General features: G+C 37.8%; 5 protein-coding genes across 6 annotated transcripts; 3 read left to right on the plus strand and 2 right to left on the minus strand.

The window, feature by feature from the left end:
* The first annotated feature begins 2,926 nt into the window (after positions 1-2,926).
* On the plus strand, positions 2,927-5,027 carry LOC136411013 (lipase 3-like). Its single transcript, XM_066393419.1, has 7 exons — positions 2,927-3,064; positions 3,156-3,469; positions 3,523-3,769; positions 3,946-4,089; positions 4,142-4,226; positions 4,469-4,611; positions 4,860-5,027. The coding sequence occupies exons 1-7, from the start codon at positions 2,969-2,971 to the stop codon at positions 5,025-5,027; spliced, it is 1,197 nt and encodes a 398-aa protein (XP_066249516.1). The 5' UTR covers positions 2,927-2,968.
* A 61-nt stretch (positions 5,028-5,088) lies between these two features.
* On the minus strand, positions 5,089-9,200 carry LOC136411152 (ATP-sensitive inward rectifier potassium channel 11-like). Its single transcript, XM_066393619.1, has 5 exons — positions 8,978-9,200; positions 6,668-6,945; positions 6,379-6,608; positions 6,085-6,323; positions 5,089-5,848 (listed from the first exon to the last, which is right to left on the minus strand). Exons 1-5 carry the CDS (start codon positions 9,082-9,084, stop codon positions 5,122-5,124), a joined length of 1,581 nt encoding a protein of 526 aa, XP_066249716.1. The 5' UTR covers positions 9,085-9,200; the 3' UTR covers positions 5,089-5,121.
* A 2,937-nt stretch (positions 9,201-12,137) lies between these two features.
* Positions 12,138-15,201, plus strand: RhoGAP5A (Rho GTPase activating protein at 5A). Of its 2 annotated transcripts, none has more exons than XM_066393322.1 (7): positions 12,138-12,337; positions 12,943-13,150; positions 13,306-13,548; positions 13,736-13,950; positions 14,012-14,242; positions 14,299-14,542; positions 14,604-15,201. In XM_066393322.1, exons 1-7 carry the CDS (start codon positions 12,280-12,282, stop codon positions 14,767-14,769), a joined length of 1,365 nt encoding a protein of 454 aa, XP_066249419.1. In that variant the 5' UTR covers positions 12,138-12,279; the 3' UTR covers positions 14,770-15,201. The 2 variants fall into 2 exon arrangements, with proteins under 2 accessions (XP_066249419.1, XP_066249420.1); XM_066393323.1 differs by lacking the exon at positions 12,138-12,337 and adding an exon at positions 12,348-12,449.
* Positions 15,202-16,098: 897 nt separating this feature from the next.
* Positions 16,099-17,192, plus strand: LOC136411162 (uncharacterized). Its single transcript, XM_066393633.1, has 4 exons — positions 16,099-16,205; positions 16,259-16,283; positions 16,345-16,485; positions 16,540-17,192. The coding sequence occupies exons 1-4, from the start codon at positions 16,173-16,175 to the stop codon at positions 17,079-17,081; spliced, it is 741 nt and encodes a 246-aa protein (XP_066249730.1). The 5' UTR covers positions 16,099-16,172; the 3' UTR covers positions 17,082-17,192.
* LOC136411156 (carbohydrate sulfotransferase 11-like) lies at positions 17,098-22,067 on the minus strand. The gene is made up of 7 exons (XM_066393625.1): positions 21,735-22,067; positions 20,337-20,631; positions 20,026-20,285; positions 18,726-18,972; positions 18,536-18,673; positions 18,304-18,485; positions 17,098-17,301 (listed from the first exon to the last, which is right to left on the minus strand). The coding sequence occupies exons 2-7, from the start codon at positions 20,505-20,507 to the stop codon at positions 17,166-17,168; spliced, it is 1,134 nt and encodes a 377-aa protein (XP_066249722.1). The 5' UTR covers positions 20,508-20,631; positions 21,735-22,067; the 3' UTR covers positions 17,098-17,165.
* Between the last annotated feature and the right edge of the window lie 219 nt (positions 22,068-22,286).

Genomic DNA, 22,286 nt, shown 5'->3' on the forward strand with positions numbered 1-22,286 from the left:
TGGTGCCGATTGTCTATTTGTGGAGTTCATTTTGTTTTCAATTTTCCTTTCATTATCGAAATTTAGATGTTTCTTGTGCCTTTAAATATGACTCACTTCACCAGTATTTTTTTTTTTAAATAATCTAAAACTGTTTGTTTATTCATACCGAAAAACATTGGTGCAGATCGTCTATTTAGGGAACCACAGTTTTTCAAATTAGAACTTTTTTGAAAATCTTAATGTCCTTGCTTTCTGGTAACATTTGAGAGGGTTTCCACAAACAAATTATTGGCGGCAATTTGGGGGTTTTTAAGTTAAAAAAAATTGATAAATAGTTTTATTTACGAAACAACGAGGAAATTTATGGCACGGAGGTGGAGAAAAATCTAAGTTACTGAAGCGACTTGAAACTGATGCCAATTTGAGGAAACTTAGTGATCAATCCGTTGAGGGAAGCACAATTTGGGCAATAGAACGAATAAATGGTAAGCCAGTGATTATCACAAGCTTAAACAAGCTTACGCCAAATCTGCAAACATTTACTTACCGAACTTTAAGTTTGTAAAGTTCCAAACAAATCTTAAAGCAAGTGTCAAAAGTAAGCGAATCTCAACTTACCTCAAGTCGCAGCATTGAAAGAGCCTGAACCCAAACTGCACAACTAAAACTTTCCGACAGAGTTAAAGGTCTATTATACTCGCTCCTGTTAAGGCGCAATATTTTCCGTCAAGTTTCGGTTTAAAGTAAATTAAAGAATTTTAATAAATTGCCACTTTATCTGTCGGAAGTTCCCGGAAGGAATTTCGAGTTGCCATCTCTAAAGTTTCGGAGAAATATCTCGGAACTTTGAAGGCGACTTTATTCAGCAGTTATTGTGCACAAGTCGGCGTGGAAAGCAAAGGAAAAATTGCCCCTGAGAGGGTTTTGCGGGGTATTTACGAATTTACTTCTCGAACAAAAACGTTGTTTTCCATGTAATCCAATTACCTTTGGAGGATAACGGATGAAAATTGGTCCTAACGGCTGCTTTTTTTTTATCAAGAAAACAGAATAAATAAGTAACGCTGAAGATAAAGCAAAGCTAGGGTGGGGACCATCCTGGAAATTGACCCGAAATAGTTCCTGCGGAGGAACTGGAATAGATAGCAACTTTCCATGCAAATTTCACACACAATTCGCAATCTCTCCCGGATTTATCACTTCCATCCTCCTCAAGGCGAACTCTAGTTATAACAGAGACTCAAGATGATGGAGAATAATATTTAGTTTTATTAATGCCTCCCATATTATATGGGCCTCTCTCGCAATGAGCCGAAATGAGCTGACACGACCATTTGCCTGGTTTGTATGCAAGAAAGGTGGTATGGAACTATTCGGGGAAAGTTGCCCCGCTAATTTGGGAGTTTGGATTGTGACTGCTCAAGTTACAGGAATCGATTATACTGAAATTTGCCTAATTTCAGCTGGAGTGGGAATTACGGCTTTATCCGAATGAGGAAGTTGCAAGTATTGTCTGTGAATTGCCCTATTTCAGCTGAGCCATTGATAAAGTTCCACTGAACAAGAATTATTGGCAACCCCGCTAGGGCGAAATTAAAACCTAAATATTTAAACCATCCCTTCGCAGGGCTGAAAGCAGCGTTTTCCGCCTAAACGTACAAAGCAAGAGTTTGACAAAGATGTTCATTTGTCACTGTCTGGATGCCGAGACTTGATCAAAGTTGCATCATTGTCGTGTAAAATTCGGGAAGTTTAGGGTTTGCCTTGAAGGAGACATGTTGTTCGCTGGTGTAGCCATTTTGGTCTTTTGTTTTTACTAAGAATTCTCGTTGCCTTGGAAAAGTCCTACATCTTCTTCGTCTGGATATAATTGTTGTAGGGAAACTGACAACAGCGTTTGATCAATGAACACACTCCATGATAAGTGACATGTCACTCGATGATTGAGAGTTGTGTGTGCCTGTGACAGGTGAATTCCGGCTCGCAGACAAGAGAATTGTCACTCAATGACCAGTGATTTAGACTCATGAGTTATTGACAGCCATTTTCTGTCTATAAGACAAGTGACTTTCCACATTGACAATCAAGTCAATTCTTAATATGTCAAAAACAGTGGCGTGTTGAAACCACCTGAGTATTCTATAAATAAATGCAATTTGAAAGGTTTCGGCCTTCTCGAATCGCCAATATGCAATAATAAAGTTTTGGAAAATTTTAATGTCTCAACTTTTGCAGTAATAAATTTCAGATCCAACGATCCTTCAAGAATTATGTACGTACGGCTCAAATTTCGAACTAGTAGCAACAGATGCAGTGGCGTAGTGAATTAAATTTAGCAACTCAGGAAAACATGGTTAAAAATATTTGAGGAAACAGTTTTGAAAAATTGTATCTCTCGAAATAAATCATCTACGCCTATGAATTTAAGATTCAATAATGCTTCAATAATGCTCAAGTTGCGCTTATGAACGAAAAAAAGAATTTTTGAACATTTGTTTCTTTCTAAATAGATCCTTCACACCAATGGTTTTCGGTGCGAACGATCCCACAAACATGGCGAAAACATGTAGAAATTTGTAACTTGATTGATTAAGAAAGAGTGAGTTAGTGTAATCGTGAATGATCAATCGAAAAGACTCTCGTACAAAGCCTTACAAGGCAGGAAGACTTGCAAAACCAAGAATTTATTTATTTATTTAAATTGACTTGCCCTGGATTCCCTTAAATCAATACTACCACCACATTGAGGTTTCCCTCCTACGTTATAATGAAGTACAGATTAAGTACCTTGAAGTCACGATTCAATAATAACAAAACCCATTATCATCCCATATAAAAAAAAACCTATTTACATACCTTTTGTTATAAACTTTTATGAGTTTTATTAAAATAAGCGAATCATCAATGCTATTTAAAGGAAACGTTTTCCCTGCAATATCTAAATCACAATTAAACTCAACAAAAACCTGTAAAAATCCCATAAATAATGGTTAAGTGGATGATTATAGCTATGTTTCATTTCATTTCTGTGCTGCTGGACAATCTCACTGGAATAGTATTTCACTTCCAAGCTAAAACCACTGTAAGTATTCTTAATCATAGTAAAAAAAAATCAAACGCTATCTATGATCAAAAAAATTGCACAAAGGTCTCAGCTCCATCTTTATTTCTAGGTGGACATCATAAAAGAGCAAAATTATCCGGTAGAAATCCATAGAACGACCACAGATGATGGTTATGTCTTGACGTTGCATAGAATTCCCCACAGCAAAACCAGTAGTACCGCTCCAAAAGGAACAGTACTACTAATGCATGGACTGTTGTGCAGCTCAGCAGATTGGGTGGTGCTAGAGAAGAAATCTTTGGCATTTATATTAGCAGATGCAGGATTTGATGTGTGGATGGGCAATAATAGAGGAAACACTTATTCGCGTTACAATATTTATCTGAATCCTATATTTAATGAACAGCTTTTTTTCGATTTTAGGTACCTTCTAATACATTATTATTTTAAAATCCATTTCTGTCGTGATCTTCTAGTTACCATGATCTAGGAGTCTTCGACCTACCAGCTATAATAGACTTCATTCTTATTTCAACCAACACGACAAAAATCCGTTATGTAGGATTTTCAGAAGGTACTACCCAATTTTTCGTCATGACGTCAGAACGACCACAGTACAACTCCAAAATCAAAAAGGCCATTTTCTGGGCACCCGTTACCGACATGTATCGAGTCGCAAGTGGCCTCGTTAATCTATTGGCTGAAAGTGAATCCATTGAAATGGTACCAAATGTCACGAAGTTTGGTAAAAGCTATCGTTTGAATCATATAACGGTGTTAATTTGACACTTGACATTGTATATGACGTTTATGGCAGTTGTCACTGCATATGTGATGTTTTAAACTAGAAAATTTTTGACACCTTGTCATTTTGGTTTGAAAAGTTTCATTTGTTTTAGTTTGAGAATTTCGCGCATATCTATGAACTCTTCGCTCACGCTACTGTAGGCAATAAATTCAGAGCATTCTGTAAGATTTATGACAAAATTTGCAGTTTAGTGTTCAATATGATAGGGTCATCCTTAGACAGAATGCCCAATAAGGTTATTTTTATGTTTCTATTCACAGCATTAAGTACTTACAAGAATATTTTAGGCATTAAAGGACAAAATCTTGCAGAACTTCCCGGCCGGCATGTCCATGAAGCAGTTCTATCATTACATGCAAGGTGCCAGATCTGGTAAGTATTCTGGAATATTTAGCAATGTTCTATAAGGATGATCAAGCGAATAATCGAAATTTGCATTCGAATGTCCCGACTTTGATTTCAAATATAAACGATTGTGCACAACATTTGCAGGCAGTGAAAAAATTGTCTTTTCAATGAGATATCTCAACCCTGTTATAAAAAGTGATAACGGCGACTCAGGAGGAAGTTTCGAAAAATTCAAAACAGCGGTACTATAATTATGACTTTTGCAGGAATATTTAGACCCTACGATTACGGACGTGAGAAGAACCTGAAAATGTATCATAAGCTCTTACCAGATCCTTATAATTTATCTAGGTTTACGGTACCGACCACTATGTATTATGGAGATTCTGATATATTCGTCAATAGCAAGGTTGGTAAGAAATCATATCAAAAAGTGGGAAAATTGCGATATGAACAAATATTATTTGCCAATGGCATAAAATAAAACAATTGACATTGACAATTACAGTGGTGTGACGGTTAGACATTGACAGAGACATGCGTTGGACATTGACCATGACTGTGAATTAAACTGCAGCGGCCATGTTGAAAAACTCTACTATTTCTATCAATTCATATAACTCTTTGTAATTTAAAAATTTAGCACTTCCTTTTTAGATTTTGAGAAATGACGTGGTGGCACAGATTCCTTCCGCAACACTCAATATAGTGCCTTTACGTAATTTCAATCATCTGGATTTTATTTACAGTACCAGCGCCGATTGGTTGACTAACGCTACTCTGAACAATCTGCTTCAAAGCGATGAGGAAAATTCTTCAAATTAGCAAATTGTTACTTTTTAGGGTTTTTTGGACGTTTATTTCAATAAAATCAGCACAGAAAATATATTTATTTACTTCCATAACGTTCATACAATAATCAGAAGTCGGTTTCCTCAAACTTGCGACTCGTCCTCGATCTACTAGCACTCTCACTCACATACCTCTGCAAACTGGCTAAGAAATCCTTGGCAGTGCCACTAAAACCTCTACTTGTGCTCCTCTCTCCCCCTCCAGGGGTATTCTGATGAAGCTCCACATCCTCCAATTTCCTCTTCTTCTTCTTCTTCCTCTTCCACTGACTCAGCTCCTCAATACTCATGTCCATAAAAGTCGCATACTCCTCCTCCTCATCAGAATCGTCAGTAACAACATCGACATGGATTTGAACCTTAGTACTGTCTCTCGCAATTTTCTCCTCCTCTTCATCCTCCTCCGAAGAAGAGGATCCCTCCTGCAGCTCCTCAGGCATGTCAGATTTCCGGTAGTATCTAGGACTCGCCACAGACGAAGGGCTGGAGTACTGCTTGGAGGAGTTGACAGCGCTGAAAACTTCACTTGCAGGGTAGGAGGAAAATCGGTTATGATAGATTATATCGTCGTAGACCTCATTGAGGCGCTGCGCGCTGCACAATGGAATGATCATCTCTTCGGTTTTGTTGAATCTTTTATGATCCACTACGTACTGAGAGTCAGCTTTATTCCAGCGGGTGCAAGGGGCGAAGACAAATCCCCATTTAATTTCCCTGCTGACGTATGAGGTGGTGGTTCTGGAGAGATATGAAGTGGCCGAGCATTCTCCTTCCAGAGCAACGATTATCTCAAACCTGCAAAAAAATTGTTATTTGCTAATCTAGAAAATTATTAAAAATATCGGGTCGCTATGGAAACCAGATTTTCTTAAGTAAGATTAGAAATTCGGTACACGTCACGTTTCATTGAGCAGATTTCTAACCTCACTTATATGTCAAATCGGCCATTTTACGCTCAATGGCGACCCAATATTTTTAACAACTGGAAATCGCCTATAGACTTCAGACATAGTTGCGAAGGTAAAATGTACCTCCTTAGCATCAAATCCTTGGCTGAAAGATCCCAAAAGGGACTACTCTCGTCGATTCTGTGCACCACTTCAACGGGCCAAATTAATATTCCGGTTCGCTCTAGCTTTAGCGTCTTAAGTGACAACTCCCCGGCTTTCTCCTCGGCTAAATAGGCCACGATATTCGTATGGCATTCATATCGCATGTCGTAATCTCTCACGCGGAATATTAAGCAGAGCTCACCGTCCCTCTGACAGATCTGCGCACATTAATTTAATTAATTTCTATGTCTCTAAAGCCAGATGTACACGTACCACTGCGTATCTGCTAAAGCAGACCGTCGAATGGCGATACTTGAGCGGGCCCACCATCTTTAGGAAGATTATGCAGATAAGGCTGCCACCCACCCCAGCTCCAATGACCAGTTGGATAATTAGGCCTATAATGGCCTCTGGGCAAGATTCGTTGATATAGCGACCTCCGTAACCTACTGTGGTCTGAGTTTCGATGCTGAAGAGGAGATAGCCAGAGAAGCTTTCAATACCTACAGAAAGCCAACAAAAATACATTCATCTGATGTGTTAAAAAATTCGTTTAAGATACCTTCCAGGCAACTGGAAGACGTTCCATTCCATGCATCCACATTTTCAATAGAAATAATAGCCCAGAACCCAGCGAACATGAGCCAGGTGAGGACGAACACGAATGTGACCACCAGAATAGTATATATCCAGCTACTTTCGATTAAAGTGTTGGAGAGATCCAAGAGAAATCTGAAGGAGCGTTCTTTGCTGCTTTTTTGGTGGATGGAGGATTTACCGCTTTTGCGCACCAACCGACGGACTAGTTTGATCTTGTGTCTTTTATTGTAGCTCTGCACGCTTGAAAATAGCGTTAAAACGGCAAAATCCCTCCGTATGAACAGATAACAGTAAAATTAACAGACAGAGGCTGCATGTTAATAAATTTGCATACAATTATTACACTTTTAACTTTTTTGCTAGCCATAAATTGCCTTTTTGCAAGCCGAAAAACATGCAGGGGTGTATCAAACTCTAATAGAGAACAGGCTTTTTTACTTAAAAATTATCTCTCGTAAAAGGTAGATTTTCAGCCACTTCTAATCCGCCTACATCTGCGAACCGCATCTCAAGAAGCAACACTATAAGGTCCTTTGAGCCCGCCTCCCAACAGCTAATTCATAATTCCGCGCAAACGCGGTTGTGGGGATATTCCCAAGAGGCGGAGCTAAAAAGATCGCACTCCTGATTGGTCTTAATAGTTCAACTATTAACCATTAATATTCGAAAATTTACTCCTACGGTCATTACTTTCTGACCATCAAAAACCAATTAGGACCGAGAACGTTATTTTGCCGCCCATCTAGCGGCATCTCCATATCCGTGTTGGCGCGATTCGACGAATTAACTGCCGGGGGGCGGATCTAGAGGTGTGTGATAATTTTTCTTTAGTTACGGATCTTAAGATACGACTCACGGGTGTAAGGAAATATTTAAAAGCTACTTCAAGGGCTGAGCTGTACTGGTGTTCTTCGCCTCTTTAGTACGAAAAATGCGTTGCAACTATAAAGAACATTAAAGGTGTATTCTTCATTTTTTATTTGTCATTTTTGCATTAATTTGCCTTTTCATAATTTGATCGCATCTTTCGCACTTACGAGACACACAAAACAAGCACAATTCAACTCTCGAAGCTGCCCACCTGACCTTTCACCTGCATCTGCAAACAGCATCTTCAAATGCACGCGCAACGGCCACTCCCCTTTAGGGCCGTTTCTCACCAGCTGATTTGTCAGCATGCGCAATTCTGGTTATGGCGGCGCCTACGCGAGGGGCGGGGTGAAAAATTCTGGCTCCTAATTGGTATTGAATATTCGGCCAGTATTAATTGGATGAAGGATCAATTTATATCATATTATATATTATTTCTAATTTGTCCATTGGCCGAAATGTTAATTTTCCCACAACCATTCATTATGTTATAACCAATTAGAATAAATTAGGAAGAACAACCTTCCGCCCCGCTTTTTGTAGACGAATCAGCTTCTAAGAGACAGCCCGAAAGAGGGAGCGGTTGCCTTCGTAACGCTTTCTCTGAAGATGCCGCTCGCAGATGCAGTCGAAACGTTGACTGGGTGTAAAAGCAAATTCATGTATAAAAGAGGCAGTAAATTATTCAATGGCTGGTTTGTGTTGCTTTTCAAGAAGGTGTTGGCAAATTACAAAAAATTAACTTAATCTAAAGATGACCGGTAATAGTAAGCCTTCTTAATACTCTATGAATGGATTTTTTTTTTTAATTGCCAGAGGGGAGGGACCGAAACCTGTATGAAAACTTATCAGTATATTACCGCTCTTGGCGGCTATCAGTATATTACGGCTATCATTAATGACAAATTTGATTGATTTATGATGGTTATATAGTCATAATAAATACTTAGTAATGATTATAGAGGTATCAGTTTCTATCATAAATCTTTAGAATTCTTGACACGAACGATGATTCATAAATAACATTGGGCATCAGATTAAACATAATCTCAACAATGCGAATTAAGACTAAAGTGCAATGGTTGGAAGATTGAATTGTATGTGATGAAATATTTGGTAAACTGGCAAACTCGTAGGTACGTTCTACAGGCATTAACAAACATTTCGGGCAAAGAGTTTGTTGATGTTGTGAACAAATGTCGTTCATCATAATATCAAGAACTCTCTAAATTCCATAGAAAAAGTTCTAAAATATAATGTTTGAGGAACATAATTTTCTTAATAACTTAAAATTAAAGTAACTCCACCATTTTTCTACCTCTTGTTAATGATTTGCGTCTATTATAGTTCAATAAGCGCAATTTCTTTCAAAATTATTATCTCTCCTTTACTTTTGACTCACCTAGACCGCCGCCTAGTCAAACTGGGCCTATTCTTCAACACATAAAACGGGTAGAAGTCCCCATTATCACCTGCATTGTTTGTGTTACAGCCATTACGCTCAGCCATGTCCCATTATATATCTTTAACACACATGTTCAAGTCCATTTACCCCAATTTTTCAACACTTTAAAGTCCAATCATTTGATAGCTAAACTAGAACGAGACATGGCTGCTTATAGTTAGAAATTTCAATTCCCCGTCTCTCCTTATCTATCGAAGCCTCACATCGTTATTCATCCCGAGATAAAGAAAATTTACGGCATATATGGCTGCGTTAAATTGAGTAAACAATATCTTAAATCCTTTTTATCTTTGAGCTTCTATATTGACAGTCAAATATAGATGCAGTACCCACTTAGAATCAAAAGTACATTCATAGGCACTGCATGTTCATAGGAAAGCCAGAAAGGAAATCCATTTAAATGTACTGTGTGTTTAAACGAACCTAATAAGTCAGCAATGCTAATGCTATTGAAAATAACTAGAAATTTAGGAAGATTCTTCACATGAAGGCGAATGTAATCTTTTTCTTCTTTTGAGTTAAAAAAATAGTAAGTATTCAGGGAACTTTTCGTACTATGAATTAGTAGATTAGGTAGCAAAGAACTTGGAAAAACCTCCCAAACAAGACTCAGTTTCACCACTGAAAATCACTAGCAATTTTAAAATGCCAATAGAAATTTTCATCTATTAACCAATTCAACCAAATGGACACCAAATGAGGTGCAATATGTTCCTTCATCTCTGATGTCGTAATCTATCTTCATTTTCCATATTGTCACTTTAATGTGATTAAACTTCAAATCAAAGAGGGTTTAGTGGTAAAAAGAATAAAACTTCATAAATATACTCAAAATGAAGAAACTGTATTTATCAAAAGCTGTATACAACATACATTAAGTTAAGTACCAAAAAGGCAAAGCCCAATGCCTTTAGAAAAATAGAGATTTTTAGAGAATAAGCAAAATTTCTAGTTCTCTAAAAATCTGATATACCTATCACCATTGTAATAATTTGTCAAACCTCCTGAATAATACAGGAACAAGCAAAACATGTATCAACCACATATAACAAAACAAGAATTTTAAACTGTATAATGTATGCTTATATAAAATACTGCTGTTTGATTATAATAAACTGGTAATTTAGGAATTAAGTCAAAGTTAATAGTTCACCATAGAGGTCCAGAAGAGTATCCACCAGGAGGTACCCGAGGTCTGGCAGAAGCTGAGGCTGCTTCAACTGGTGTTGGAGCCCCTTTCTCGAGAGGTGATGTGGCTTTGGTGGGAGTGGTAGGTTTTAGTGACTCAGTTTTGAAGTTGGTTCCCTCAAGAATTGAGGAGGTATTTCTGCCTGAATCCTTCTTAACTGGGGGCTCGGCAGCACCAAAAATATCAGTGTGGCCTCCACCTGGTGGTCTCAGGACTTTGCTGGAGTTCTTCTCCCCAGAGAAACCGCTGAAGATGTTGGTTGAAGTCATTTTCTGTTAGGAGTTTATAAGGGTTAACAATGGGGCAGGTGCTAATTAGTATTGATTTCTCGTATAAATTTAAATGATTAACTAAAAATAAACCGAAGATGGCCCGAGCAATCCAGTTATTACTGGTTCGAGGTACCACAAAACGGAGAAAGTGTCAAGTGTCCGACATGCATGAGATAAAAATGAATTTACTGTATGAGTCCCCCATGATCAGCTATGTCCCACGAGTTACGGTTTTCGTAATATTCAATCATGCTTACCTTTAGGGTTTATTAGTTTTCTTTGGTTTAAAACAGTTTAAAATTAAACTCAAACGGAAATCTATAGACTCTCCTTTCCCTTAGAAATTTTTGACAATGACGGTTGAGAAATGGAGGGATTAGCTGAAAGGGACACATCAGACCTAAAGAAAACATTCCATAAACCAAAAACTGGCAACAGTGTTAATGGGTCGATTCATTAGCAATTTCAGTCAAATTTAATAGCTAATGCTATATTATTTATTAACAATATATATAGTTATATCACTATTGATTAGTTTAACTTGAATAAAAAATAAAGTTTGACATCCCAGACTCAAGTAGTCACCTCTACGCATAATAAATAAAATATTTAATTACTTCTTAAAAAGGTTCTTGTCATTTTATCATCTGCAGTTTCTGGATCTATAGCGAATGGGTTATTTTTCTTGACTCGTGATGAGGGATATTTCGTTTCTTGAGACATGGTGGAGAAATCATTATCTTAACCGACAAATTCAATTGTTACAATTTGACTAACCAAATATCAGGAGTAATATCCAAGATCTCCTCTCATTTCTATTCTCCTGATGATACCTACACTTCATAGTGTATAAATTTGGTGATTCAAAAATTTTTTATGGATAGGACACCTCCTCGAAATTTCTGTTCTTTTGATACTCAGCTTCTTTTAATGCTGAATTTTTCCATTCGAAGTTTCGAACGTTTTGATTGTCAAAAGACTTGTTTGTGGCAAAAATTATAATTTTAATCAGAAAAATTATACAGAAAATGAGCTTCTTCGATTTCGACGAGATTTGACTCCGCAATATACACATACGTACGATATAGCATAGATATACTTAAATTACAACGCCAATAGAACAAATTTGGGTTTTTGAGTCAAACATTTTCTTAATATTCATTGTATTTTTCGGGGCAAATTTTCGAAGTTACCCAATTTGAGTATTAATGTTCTATCGTACGTGTACTACGAAACCAAATATCGTTAAAATCGGAGAATTTCAAATTTTACTTAATTTTTTTGGTCATAATTGTTATCTATACTACTGAGTTCTTCACCAGAAATGTTCAACTTCATGTTGAAAGATGTTTTATCAAGAAAAGTCGAGGAACAAGTTATTTATTAGCACTATCAGTAGAACAGTAGAAATTTCGTGGAATTGTTCGATTAATTCAAATGAAGCAGTGAAGAGACATATTTCCTTGAAATCACCTGAATTAATTATATTAATAATTAGATATAAGAAAAAATACAAATGCGCACGATGCATCGCAATGTTGCCACAATTTCATATTGAAAGTTGATATAAAATTGTTTTGGAGGGTTTGCTACAAAATCATCTAAATTAACAGCTGATTTTGAGTTTAGACGTCAATCTGACGTTTGTTTACAAAATGAAAGAAAATAAATTTTTCTTAAGAAGTCGACCTCAATAAATGGGAATTCCATTGTAGCCCCTGAAAGTAATGTGAACATCCGTTTTCGAGTGGCTCTTCCACGAAAAAACTGAAATCATCATGGTTTTGGATGAAGTGAATCTCAATTCTCCAGCGCACACCCTATGGAAGAGCGACTGTAAGTAATGCTAACAACTCGTATTTCAAAACAGATTTTCTCTTATTTTGCTCACAGAGATGTGTGGTGGTATGTTATAACATGCAGTCAAGGCTCAGTTTAGTGCTGCAAAGTAGGTACCCATTTCACTTGGTTATAATGTTTTGTCTTTGGATTGTGTGAAGTGGTTACGAAGCTTTTGTTTGAGTCTCAACCCACCTACTCATATATTTAGACAATGTTGTCACTTATACAGGGTGGGGGCTAGGGCGGTCTGGGAATTATAAATCCTTAATCCACTCTTATTACATCGGAAATCATAACAACATACACACACACACATACACGTCAATTTCTATATTGTATGACCAATTTTATGTTCATTCTCATACAGGGTGAAAAATGCCAGCATATTAACAATAAAACTCTCATTTAAACATGTTGCTACAAATAGTTCTTTATTGAGATACCTTCTAAGAGTGTTGAAGTTACAGATTTGAAGATATCTTAGTAAAAACATTCTATAAACATCTTTTCCTAAGAAATTTCATCATGTCATGGAATCATTATGTGTGTGATCTTCTTCTAAATGCTATATTTAACCATGTTTTTTTTGTCTTCTTCAGTATATCGAATGCAATTAGAAGCTCCAGTGCCGATACCCATCTTATGTGATGATATTATATCAGACAGACCTAGTTTCCTAGGTCAAGATTACCATGGGCCCATCAGTCATGTAGAAGCAGCACATCTACTCAGTTCTCAAGACAATGGGGCATATTTAGTACGGAGCAGTCGATGTGCCAATGGAGAGTTTCATACATTGAGTCTCAAGTAAGTAGTTTTAATTGCTTTCTTTTAAAAAACTGGTGTTGATTGGAGTAATCCACAATGCTGTCAAAATAATTATATTAGGGTAATTATGCCTGAACAAAAGTTATGAATTTACAATTTCTGATTATATAATATAATTAATATATTTATTTTAGATTTAATAACAAAATCCACCACTACAAACTCTACTTTGACCCCAATGGGGGGCTCTACGTGAGAGAAAAGCGGTATGACTGCGCCCGATCTCTAGTGGCCGACGGTCTTGTCACCATGTATATTGAGCTTAAAGCACCCACAATTTTACAAAGATTGACCAGTGTGAATTATCATGAGAGCCCCTACATGACACTTACTCTCAACAAACGCAAACTGCGTGCGCTCTCTAAGCAAAATGCTGTGTAAGTCACGTTTTCAGATACTGTAAATGACGGAAGTATACAGCTATTAAGTCATGTGAGTCAATGTGTTTTTCATAAAGGTAAAACATGTCATGGCAAGATGCATATTGCAGTTATGACATCACATTGTAATCTCACATGATGTAACATAATTTTTTCCCATGTGAAATGCCACATAATTTTTTAGAAATAAAAATCTTTTTGGAGGTTCAAATGCAGTTGGAAATTTGTCACTTTCCCAACAAATTTTGGGCCAGAACTTGCCTGAAAAGGTGGAAAAACCGCATTCATTTAAACTAACCACGTTTAAGGGGTTAAACTGGTGCGAGCTTTGTGCTAACTTTCTATGGGGGTTCACTTTGCAGGGCAAAAGGTGCGAGGATTGCGGCGTTATGGCCCACAGTAAGTTTTGAACCTCAAAAATTACTCTATGTAAGGTCTAAAGCTCATCTTGTATATATAGTCAAATGCTCGGAGAAATTCGCCAATGATTGCATTCCGGATTTGAAATTCCTTCGGGGTGTTTTCGGGATTGAATTGACTACTTTATTAAGCGCCTACAAAGCTGAACTTCCATTTGTTGTAACTAAGTGCGTTGCTGAGGTTGAAGCCAGAGGTCTCACTACTGAGGGCATTTATCGCTTGAGTGGATTTGCCGATGAGATTGACGCCATTAAAATGGGGTTTGACAAAGGTTGATTTCTGTAGGTTAATGAAAAAAATTGGAAACGAATTTTTGCTGATTTTCAGATGGGGAGAAAGCGGATCTTTCAATGGAAAGATATCCCAACATAAACGTCATCACTGGAGCTTTAAAACTCTACTTAAGAATCCTTCCGGTGCCTTTGGTGACATTCGAGGTGCATCCCCGACTCATCGATGCCATCCAACACAACGACGTAGATTTGCAGCTCTCTTCCATTAAACATGCTTTACTGTTGCTCCCAAAACCTCACTATGACACTTTAAAGTTCATGATTTATCATCTAAACAGGTAAAAAGCTAACTCAAAGTTAATTAAAAATGTTTAATATTGTTCTAACATCTATATACAGGGTGGCACGACATGCTCCAATCAATAAAATGAACGCCTTAAACTTGGCAACGGTGTTTGCGCCCACACTTATCCACCATCCACCCAATATTATACCAGACGTGAGAAGTGACATCCTCCTCCTGGAGGTTATGATTAACAAATGCGACGCCGTATTTTTGAAATAGCAATTCTCAAAATATATGGGTGTTCAGATTGAAAGTTTTTCAAAATCGTCTCTGAAAGCAAAGACTGACTTCGACAGTTGACGTCAGGTACTAGGGTAAGAGATCTGACAGTGACATGCTCCCAGCGGCGATCTTGAACCGACCACTTTCCGGCTACAAGAAGTAGTATTCGAGTCATGAGATTTGTGATTAGACCCGAATGTGATTTTTTCCGTTGATATACGTACATTTGTTTGAATAATCATTGTTTATATTTATTGTTCATTTACAGAGCTTTTTATTTATGTATACACTCGCCTTTTCGTTGTTTTCGATTTTCGCATACATTCCCTTAATCCTAGTGTCTATATTCTAAGCCCGAACTATAAGCAATTGTATAACCAGTGACAGTATTTTTGTAAGGTTGAAATAGGTAATAAATAATTAATGAGAGTTTTTTGTTTTCTTGAATTTGAAAAAACTTTTCTTCCTAGGGAATTGCAGTGAAAATGGTATAATAATTCAATATGACTGTTATTTTGAATTATTTCCTAAATCTAAGAAATGAGAACTGACAATTTGCCATGTTGGTTGTACCGCCAGGAGGTGCGTGGGAACATTCAAAGGAAGTGGTCCCTTTCAAGGCACTTATGCCTTGGATCGATGACCAGATCCGGTTAGGTGTTGGGGCTGTCTGTTTTCAAAATTCTTGCATTAATGTTCAATATTATACCCCATTAGAACTTCGCTGTGGCCTCTAATTTCTCTCCTCTTTATTATTTGGTTCAGTTTATAAAAATGTTTTTGGGTATATGTCGTGTTAAAAGGAAAACCCCTACTGATGTTACTCCTCCCTGTATAGTTACGGCGATTTGAAAACAATTTTGTACCAGTGCAAGTGCTTAAATAGATTTATTCCGGTTACTTGTAGCACAAGTTGAATAGGCAATGTTGATACATTACATTCATCAACGGTGATTCTTTAAGTAACGCTAACTAAAACACTCCCTGGAAATGAGGTCAATGTGACGTACAATGTTTTGCAGTGCGTATCACTATCATCCAACTCACGTAATTTTGATGTCATATCGACGTTATGTTGTTGAGCTATAGATTCTTACCTAGAGTACTCACTAGATATTATTGCTTATTCACATTTACCAAAGTATCAGATAAACTTATCAGAATGTTACTAATTCGGCCCTTAACACAGACGATTCACAGAGGCAATTTTGGTCCAATTGTGACTCACACAAAGGGAACACTATATGACAGGCATTAACCAATTTATTTTCACGTGGTTATGCCTTGATTGAATAATAACTTTGTTGTGGTAAATGCCCAACAAAAAATCTGTTGTTTAGTTGATGAGCTAAAGGTGACATTTGCAAGTCACAGTGAACCTACAAAGCAAACTCAAAGGGATGTTTAGGTGCGTCGCGTCGTTGTTGATGCTGGTAAGTATGCGAAGGAAAGTTTGTATATTGCATAAAGTAATGGAGAGTTGCAGGTCCAAGTGGCTCTAAGTTTTATAGGTAAGTTTGAGGTTGTCTTTAGCGGAAAATTGCGCATTTAGGAGTATTTTGTTCTTTGAAGAATTATATGAAACCGAGCATGCGCAGCAGCAACTTGCAGATGAGGTGATTGACGTTGCCGGGATTACCAAAGCAAAAGAGCTCCTTGATAAGATGAAGGCTGGGGTAGGGGGATCTACTATAGCTGTCCATTATCCTAGTGGTAAAATGCTCTCTCGTGAAAATCTCCGGAATCGCATCGACCTTTGCTTTCCAGGCAAACAGTTCATCCATCGCAATAAGTGGATCATGCTCTGTAACGGAGTTATTTCCAAGGAGAATGGGCATTGCAATGGCAACGCTTTGGAATCGGTGACGGCCTTCAAACCCGAAAGCCCTTCGGACTACTGCTACATCAAGACCTATCACTCCCTCAACGACACCCTCTGCCTCTCTCCTCATCCTGTGAACATCACCATACAAAACAACACAGTTGTCTGCGAATCTACAAGCGAATATTTCCCGGCAAAAGCAATCACAATTGAAGACTACTTGAAAATCTGCGAGAAAATCTCATCCAATGTAACTTACGTGTACTTTGCTAATGAGCAGGATGAGGATCACGTGGAAATCCCTAACGAGAACCCGCATGTTTGGTGCGAAAACTTCGTTAACAGCACCGAAAGGAATAAAACCAGAAACAGGAGTAATAAACACCTGAAGGAGAGCTATAAATTTGCGGACAACAGGACGGGCGTGTGTGTATTCACCGAGCAGGACAAGTTGGTACTAAAGCTGCTGCAGTATTTGAAGTTGTGACTTAAACGGCTGGGAGTTAATAATAATAAAATGTATATTGAAAACTTAACAACGAATAGGAATATTAGGAATGATTATTATCGATCAATAAATGTGGGGTACTGAATTAGGCTTGTTGTCTTTCATTGTGATGGCTGCGAGGAGGGCGGATGGGTCCTGATCCGGTTGTCCCACTTCCAGGTAGCCCGCGAGCGAATAATTGAACAGCTCGAAATCGAATCTGAAACATGGAAAATCATTCAAAAATTGTGTTGATATTTTTGGATGGATCATAATGAGTAATTAGTGCCCCTGAGAGAGCTTCTAGAAAGTTCTGGAATATTCCAGAAGCTCCAGAGCTTGCCAGGGAACGATGCGGGTGGGAATAGCGTCTGATCCTAAATTATTTCGACAGTTAGCTCTATCAAAAGACTTTCCAAAGTCTAAATCTTAGGTTGCCAAAGCTACTGTTTGTAGTGGCTTTGGCAACCTGAAACTGGAACCGTTGAAGCCCCTCACGATTTTTTTTACTTCATGAGAACATTCAGTAGATTAGTTATTGCTAAATCCATTCACGTGCATGTCCTGATAAAATCAGTGCAAATTGTTACATTTATCTCTCTCAAATCCTCCTTAAAACTTAATCTACTGAATCTCATTCAGGTTGGTAACACCACTGTTTTGGAATAATACCCGTAACGATGTTTTTTACGGCATTAAAACGTTCAGTAGATATAAAGTAGATTTAGTCAAAATTAATTGTTGCATTTTCCTCTTTCAAACGTCTAGGAAATTCATTCTACTGAAAACCTAGCTAGATCCATTGTATAGTAGATCTTCCCATCTTCTTACTAATCTTTCAGATCTGAAAATCTTCTCCAAATGCTCCTTTGTCTGTAATAACTTTTACAGCTGGATAAAGATAATTGTCATTAGTAAATAGTGTGAAGAAGTTCCTCCTCCAATTCGTTGCTCTCCTGCAATTTCGACCTCTCCTGCGCAAAGTCTGGCACCCTTTTTGGCCTCATATATCCAATTTATTTAAAAAATACAGGGATGATTGCTTTATCTCTGTCCCCAAGGATCTTCAAAGAGATCCGCGTATCATCCCTGCGTCCATTTTTCTCGTAATTATCTCTGCTGATTAGGGAGCTTTCTTCACCTCAATTCCTAATTCATCAGTTTCTTCTTGCTGACACTTCTTCGTCTCACTTTTCGCCAAAAATTACATGATTTTCGTTACCTAAAAATGTGATAGAGCTGCAAGATCTGCGATCTAGTCAACTGCGAATAGTGACTGGAAATGTGGGCTGAAGTAGATCCCTTCCCGGCATTCTGCCACTGGGGTTTGATCACATTATGTAGCCCCGCGGTACGTATAATGTAGTCTTGGTCTTCTTCTAATGTTTCCGTATGAGCAATTATCTACAAAGGAAATTTCCATAATAAATCTGTAAATTAAGAAATCAACTTACCTTAATATTAAACATACAAGGGGTGCAAAACTCCACGATGGGAGTCCAGTGCATGTCCAATGCTTTTCCGCCCTTAGCGGAATCTACTAACCATGAGATGAATTCTGGATAGGTGGGGTGTTTTGGACCTGTTTTTCCCTACAAAATTTCGTGATAACTTCTCCCTTACTCGGTTTTTAGCTTTTCATACCCTCTTGCGGTAATTTCTTATGATATCCTTTCCCAGTTTAAAGTGGTGCGATCCAGATACTGCGTTCTGGATCTTGTCTCTGTAAGCCGAAAGCAACCTCTCCAAGGGGTGTCTCACTACCAAAAAGGACACTACTTTGTTGTCTTCCAGGGCCTTCAGTAAGGCTTCTAAAGATGGACGGCCGTATTTCTGTCTGGCTAAGTGCAAGGGCGGGGTTCGGCTTTTGCGTAAAAAATTGGGCGAATACCTGGAAAAATTGGGTTATTTATGCCCGAAACTCATAAAAACTTATGAACATGTAGTTGATCAACCCAAAATCGAAGGTCTCAGTGGCGCCCTAAGCAGGCAAGAATTTCTTCAAAATATTAAATCAGAAAAATTCCTAGGTTGATTGAAAAATGCAATTTGAAGTTTGCCTAGTTGGGCTCGCCTTCAGTCTTATTTCTCTTGAATTTAGGTCTAGTACTTCATTTTATTTGTCTTGAGTTCCAGTCGTGAGTCAGTTTGTCCCGACTCTTGGTCTAGTTCGCAGTGAGTCTTAGTCTAGTTTTTATTCAGTGTTCTGTCTTTTTAGTCTAAAATATCATCATGAGTCTTTGCTTTGTTTTTGTTGAGTTCTGGTCCTCAGTCGCTTTATCTTCAGTTTTGTTCTATATAGTTTGTAATCAGCCAGACTTATCTTGAGAATACAAGTTACTTCTCTGGAGTTCTAGTCGTAAATGTCTCAAGTGTCAGGTCTGGTTTACATGTCACCAAAGGAAAAAATCTAACGGATTTAAACCCGGTGACCTGGGTGGCCATGCTGTGCTTAATGCAAAAAAAAAAATAAAAGCTTAAAAAAGGTTAGTGGAGCATAAATAACAATAATAACCATAAGTAACATTATCAAATTTCAATAAAATCGACTAAAGCATTTTTAAGATTTTTACGAAAAAACGACTTAAAAAAAAATTGGACACTCTGTATCATAAAAACAAACCATTACCGGACCTATGTTTATATAAACTTTTCGTCTTAGAATCACCCCTTGAAGTTTGGCCACGCACTTAAATAACGTCGTGTATTATGAATTTCGGCCTTGTTTGTCTTGAGTTTTGAGTCGGCATATTTTCAGTCTTGGTCGGGTCTTTAATGAGTTTTGCTAAACTTTTCTCGAAAATTCAACTTGCTTGTCTTGAGTCCTGGTCATCAGTCGATTGGTCTCAAATGTTAGTCCGGTTTGTTGTAAATCTCGATCTGATTGTGGGCAGTTCTAAGCAACATTTCTTGTAATTCTTCTGATTAAATTCCTCAAACTCACCCGGCTAAAATGTTGAAATTATACATCCACGAGGTGCTGGCTGCTTTGAAGACATTACACCAAACCAAGTGATGCTTGGCATCTACCAGATACTCCCAAGGGTTCGGCTTGTGCAGGGTGTCATTGCCTGCTTTATCCAAGCCCAGGGTGTGACAGGCCTTGTTCAGATGGTGCCTGCGCTGCTGCAACCTCTTCACCACCATAGATGCGTTATTGGGGTGGCTCCTGGGACTACCCAAGTGATCCTCAGCTCTATAAGGCTATAACATATTTTATGAGAGACGATCTAGGAGCGATGGCGTATTAAGCACCTTGTGCATATTGAACGAGATTCTCTGACCTCCGGGTCGGACGTAGTGCTCGGTGGCGACCATGAAAACCATGAAAACCGGTACTAGGCAGATAGCAGTAAAAAATATCACGCATCTTCTGATCACTTTCCACCCCTTGGATTGGGTACGTTTAATTTTCCTCAGTCTCATTCTCCCCTCTTGTCATTATTATTTTTTTTTGTGTTTAGCGTCTTTGCTTCGGGAGCTGTTACATGTTGCCTTAAGGCCGATTATATTGGGGTGTTACGATCGCTGCTGGTTATTGCCGAAGGGACTGAAATAGACATTTTGTTTTGCTTGAGATAAGGTAGTAATTAAACGAAAGGTGATTGATGTCATTTTTGTGTGGGTTTAAGCGAACATGCGATGTTCTTGGTGAGGCTCGTGCAGATCTGATGGGTGATAAGCTTAATTAATATATGTGCTAATGAAACAAATTAATTTGGTGGATTATTCGGTGCGCTCCTTCGATGCTTAATGCCGAATAGCGCAATGTTTATTTTTAATTTATTTTTATTATATATTATATATATTATTTAAATTAATTTTTATTTTTATTTATTAAGTTTGTTAGCAAAAACGGGAAAGAAGGGCTTTGGAAAGCGGACCATCCTAACGAGACAAAGTGAGAGGACCTTTTGTACTTAAAAAATATTTGCAATTCAGTAATTTGATTTCAGAAATTAAAAAATATCACAAATAAACAAATTAGGGCAACATTTACCCCCTGTGTGTGATGCCCCTAACTAAAATCTGCAATTATTAACACAAAAAAAGTTTTACCGTTTCAGCTTATTACAGTATACCGAATGTCATAATTTTAGCGCGCATCGTTTCAAAAATATTGCGAAACAACTATCTTCAGGATTTCCCCTTCAAAGGATTTTAGCCCATTTAAGAAGCAATTTTTGGGGTACGTATATGAGACCTTTTTTTATTATTTTAATCTCTAGAATCACCTCTCAATATATTTCAATGCTATTTCCAGACACCCTGTATAAATTCCCAGACATTTTCCCCTTTCCCCTCATTAGGGCTATTACATAAGAAAGTTGAATATTCTTTGCAGGCAATTTTTAACAACGACACTACAGATTTCAGCGGTGCCGGCTGCCAAATTACCAGGCCTCTGGCACAGGTCCAAGTAATGTCCTTAATAATGCTTTCAATGCTATTTTGTATGAATTTCTTATTGATCCTCGCTGCTGCAGGAAAATTATCCGCATGCAAGGCTCGTGGTCCTGCAACACTGTTCTTAAACTCATCACAACTATCTATTACGGATTTCCTGTTAATTTGTGTATGGGGCATGTTATTTTTGAACTGTTGCTGAACTTACTAGCGGGACATTCGTAATTCAGCCCTAAAAGAACTTACCTAAAAATTTCTTCGCAGGGCATTTCTCACTCAGAAACACCCTCACATAACACTACTTGGGAACTCTTTAAAAAACTACCTTCTCAGGCTCATTTTTATGTATTTGATCGGGGATTATTCGAGGGAGGGTTGGCACACACTGCATCGAAACCGGGGGCTAAAAATATGGGTCGATTTTCACAAAATGGGCATGCGCCCCCCTTTCCCGTGGAAATTTCGCCGAAAATGAGACCGTTTCGTGGGAAAAACTCGCTCTATAGCGTGCGATACTGGATATTTATTAATTAGCCAGCTGTATGTAAATGTTTGAAGTAATAAACGCGTTTGCTGGGACGTGTAATATATTTCATTATGTTATGGGAAGCAATAATTACTGTTCTTTTAACTTACCGGATATTTTTAGGCTGAAAATTATATTATTGGTCAGCTCGGGCAAGGGACGCGGCTCTATTTAGTGCATTGAATAATGCTATCAAATTTCGTATTTTTACTTTTTTATATAAACGCCGACACAATTACCGTTTACAATAAACAAAAAGTGCCCGATAAGCG

Source organism: Euwallacea similis, chromosome 9, assembly GCF_039881205.1.
Source record: "Euwallacea similis isolate ESF13 chromosome 9, ESF131.1, whole genome shotgun sequence".
Lineage (NCBI taxonomy): Eukaryota > Metazoa > Arthropoda > Insecta > Coleoptera > Curculionidae > Euwallacea > Euwallacea similis.

Coding starts and splice junctions, on each gene's coding strand:
- LOC136411013 (XM_066393419.1), top strand. CDS start 2,969: ATGGTTAAGTGGATGATTATAGCTATGTTTCATTTCATTTCTGTGCTG. Junction 3,065..3,155: donor ACTTCCAAGCTAAAACCACT/GTAAGTATTCTT, acceptor CTTTATTTCTAG/GTGGACATCATAAAAGAGCA. Junction 3,770..3,945: donor AAAGTGAATCCATTGAAATG/GTACCAAATGTC, acceptor CATTTGTTTTAG/TTTGAGAATTTCGCGCATAT.
- LOC136411152 (XM_066393619.1), bottom strand. CDS start 9,084: ATGGCTGAGCGTAATGGCTGTAACACAAACAATGCAGGTGATAATGGG. Junction 6,946..8,977: donor TTGACTAGGCGGCGGTCTAG/GTGAGTCAAAAG, acceptor GCTATTTTCAAG/CGTGCAGAGCTACAATAAAA. Junction 6,324..6,378: donor GCTTTAGCAGATACGCAGTG/GTACGTGTACAT, acceptor TAATGTGCGCAG/ATCTGTCAGAGGGACGGTGA.
- RhoGAP5A (XM_066393322.1), top strand. CDS start 12,280: ATGGTTTTGGATGAAGTGAATCTCAATTCTCCAGCGCACACCCTATGG. Junction 13,549..13,735: donor CTCTCTAAGCAAAATGCTGT/GTAAGTCACGTT, acceptor ATAATTTTTTAG/AAATAAAAATCTTTTTGGAG. Junction 13,951..14,011: donor TTGCGGCGTTATGGCCCACA/GTAAGTTTTGAA, acceptor TTGTATATATAG/TCAAATGCTCGGAGAAATTC.
- LOC136411162 (XM_066393633.1), top strand. CDS start 16,173: ATGTTTAGGTGCGTCGCGTCGTTGTTGATGCTG. Junction 16,284..16,344: donor AGTGGCTCTAAGTTTTATAG/GTAAGTTTGAGG, acceptor TGTTCTTTGAAG/AATTATATGAAACCGAGCAT. Junction 16,486..16,539: donor AGCTGTCCATTATCCTAGTG/GTAAAATGCTCT, acceptor TTTGCTTTCCAG/GCAAACAGTTCATCCATCGC.
- LOC136411156 (XM_066393625.1), bottom strand. CDS start 20,507: ATGAGACTGAGGAAAATTAAACGTACCCAATCCAAGGGGTGGAAAGTG. Junction 18,973..20,025: donor AATTTCAACATTTTAGCCGG/GTGAGTTTGAGG, acceptor CAATTTTTCCAG/GTATTCGCCCAATTTTTTAC. Junction 17,302..18,303: donor CAGCTCTATCACATTTTTAG/GTAACGAAAATC, acceptor TCCATGTTTCAG/ATTCGATTTCGAGCTGTTCA.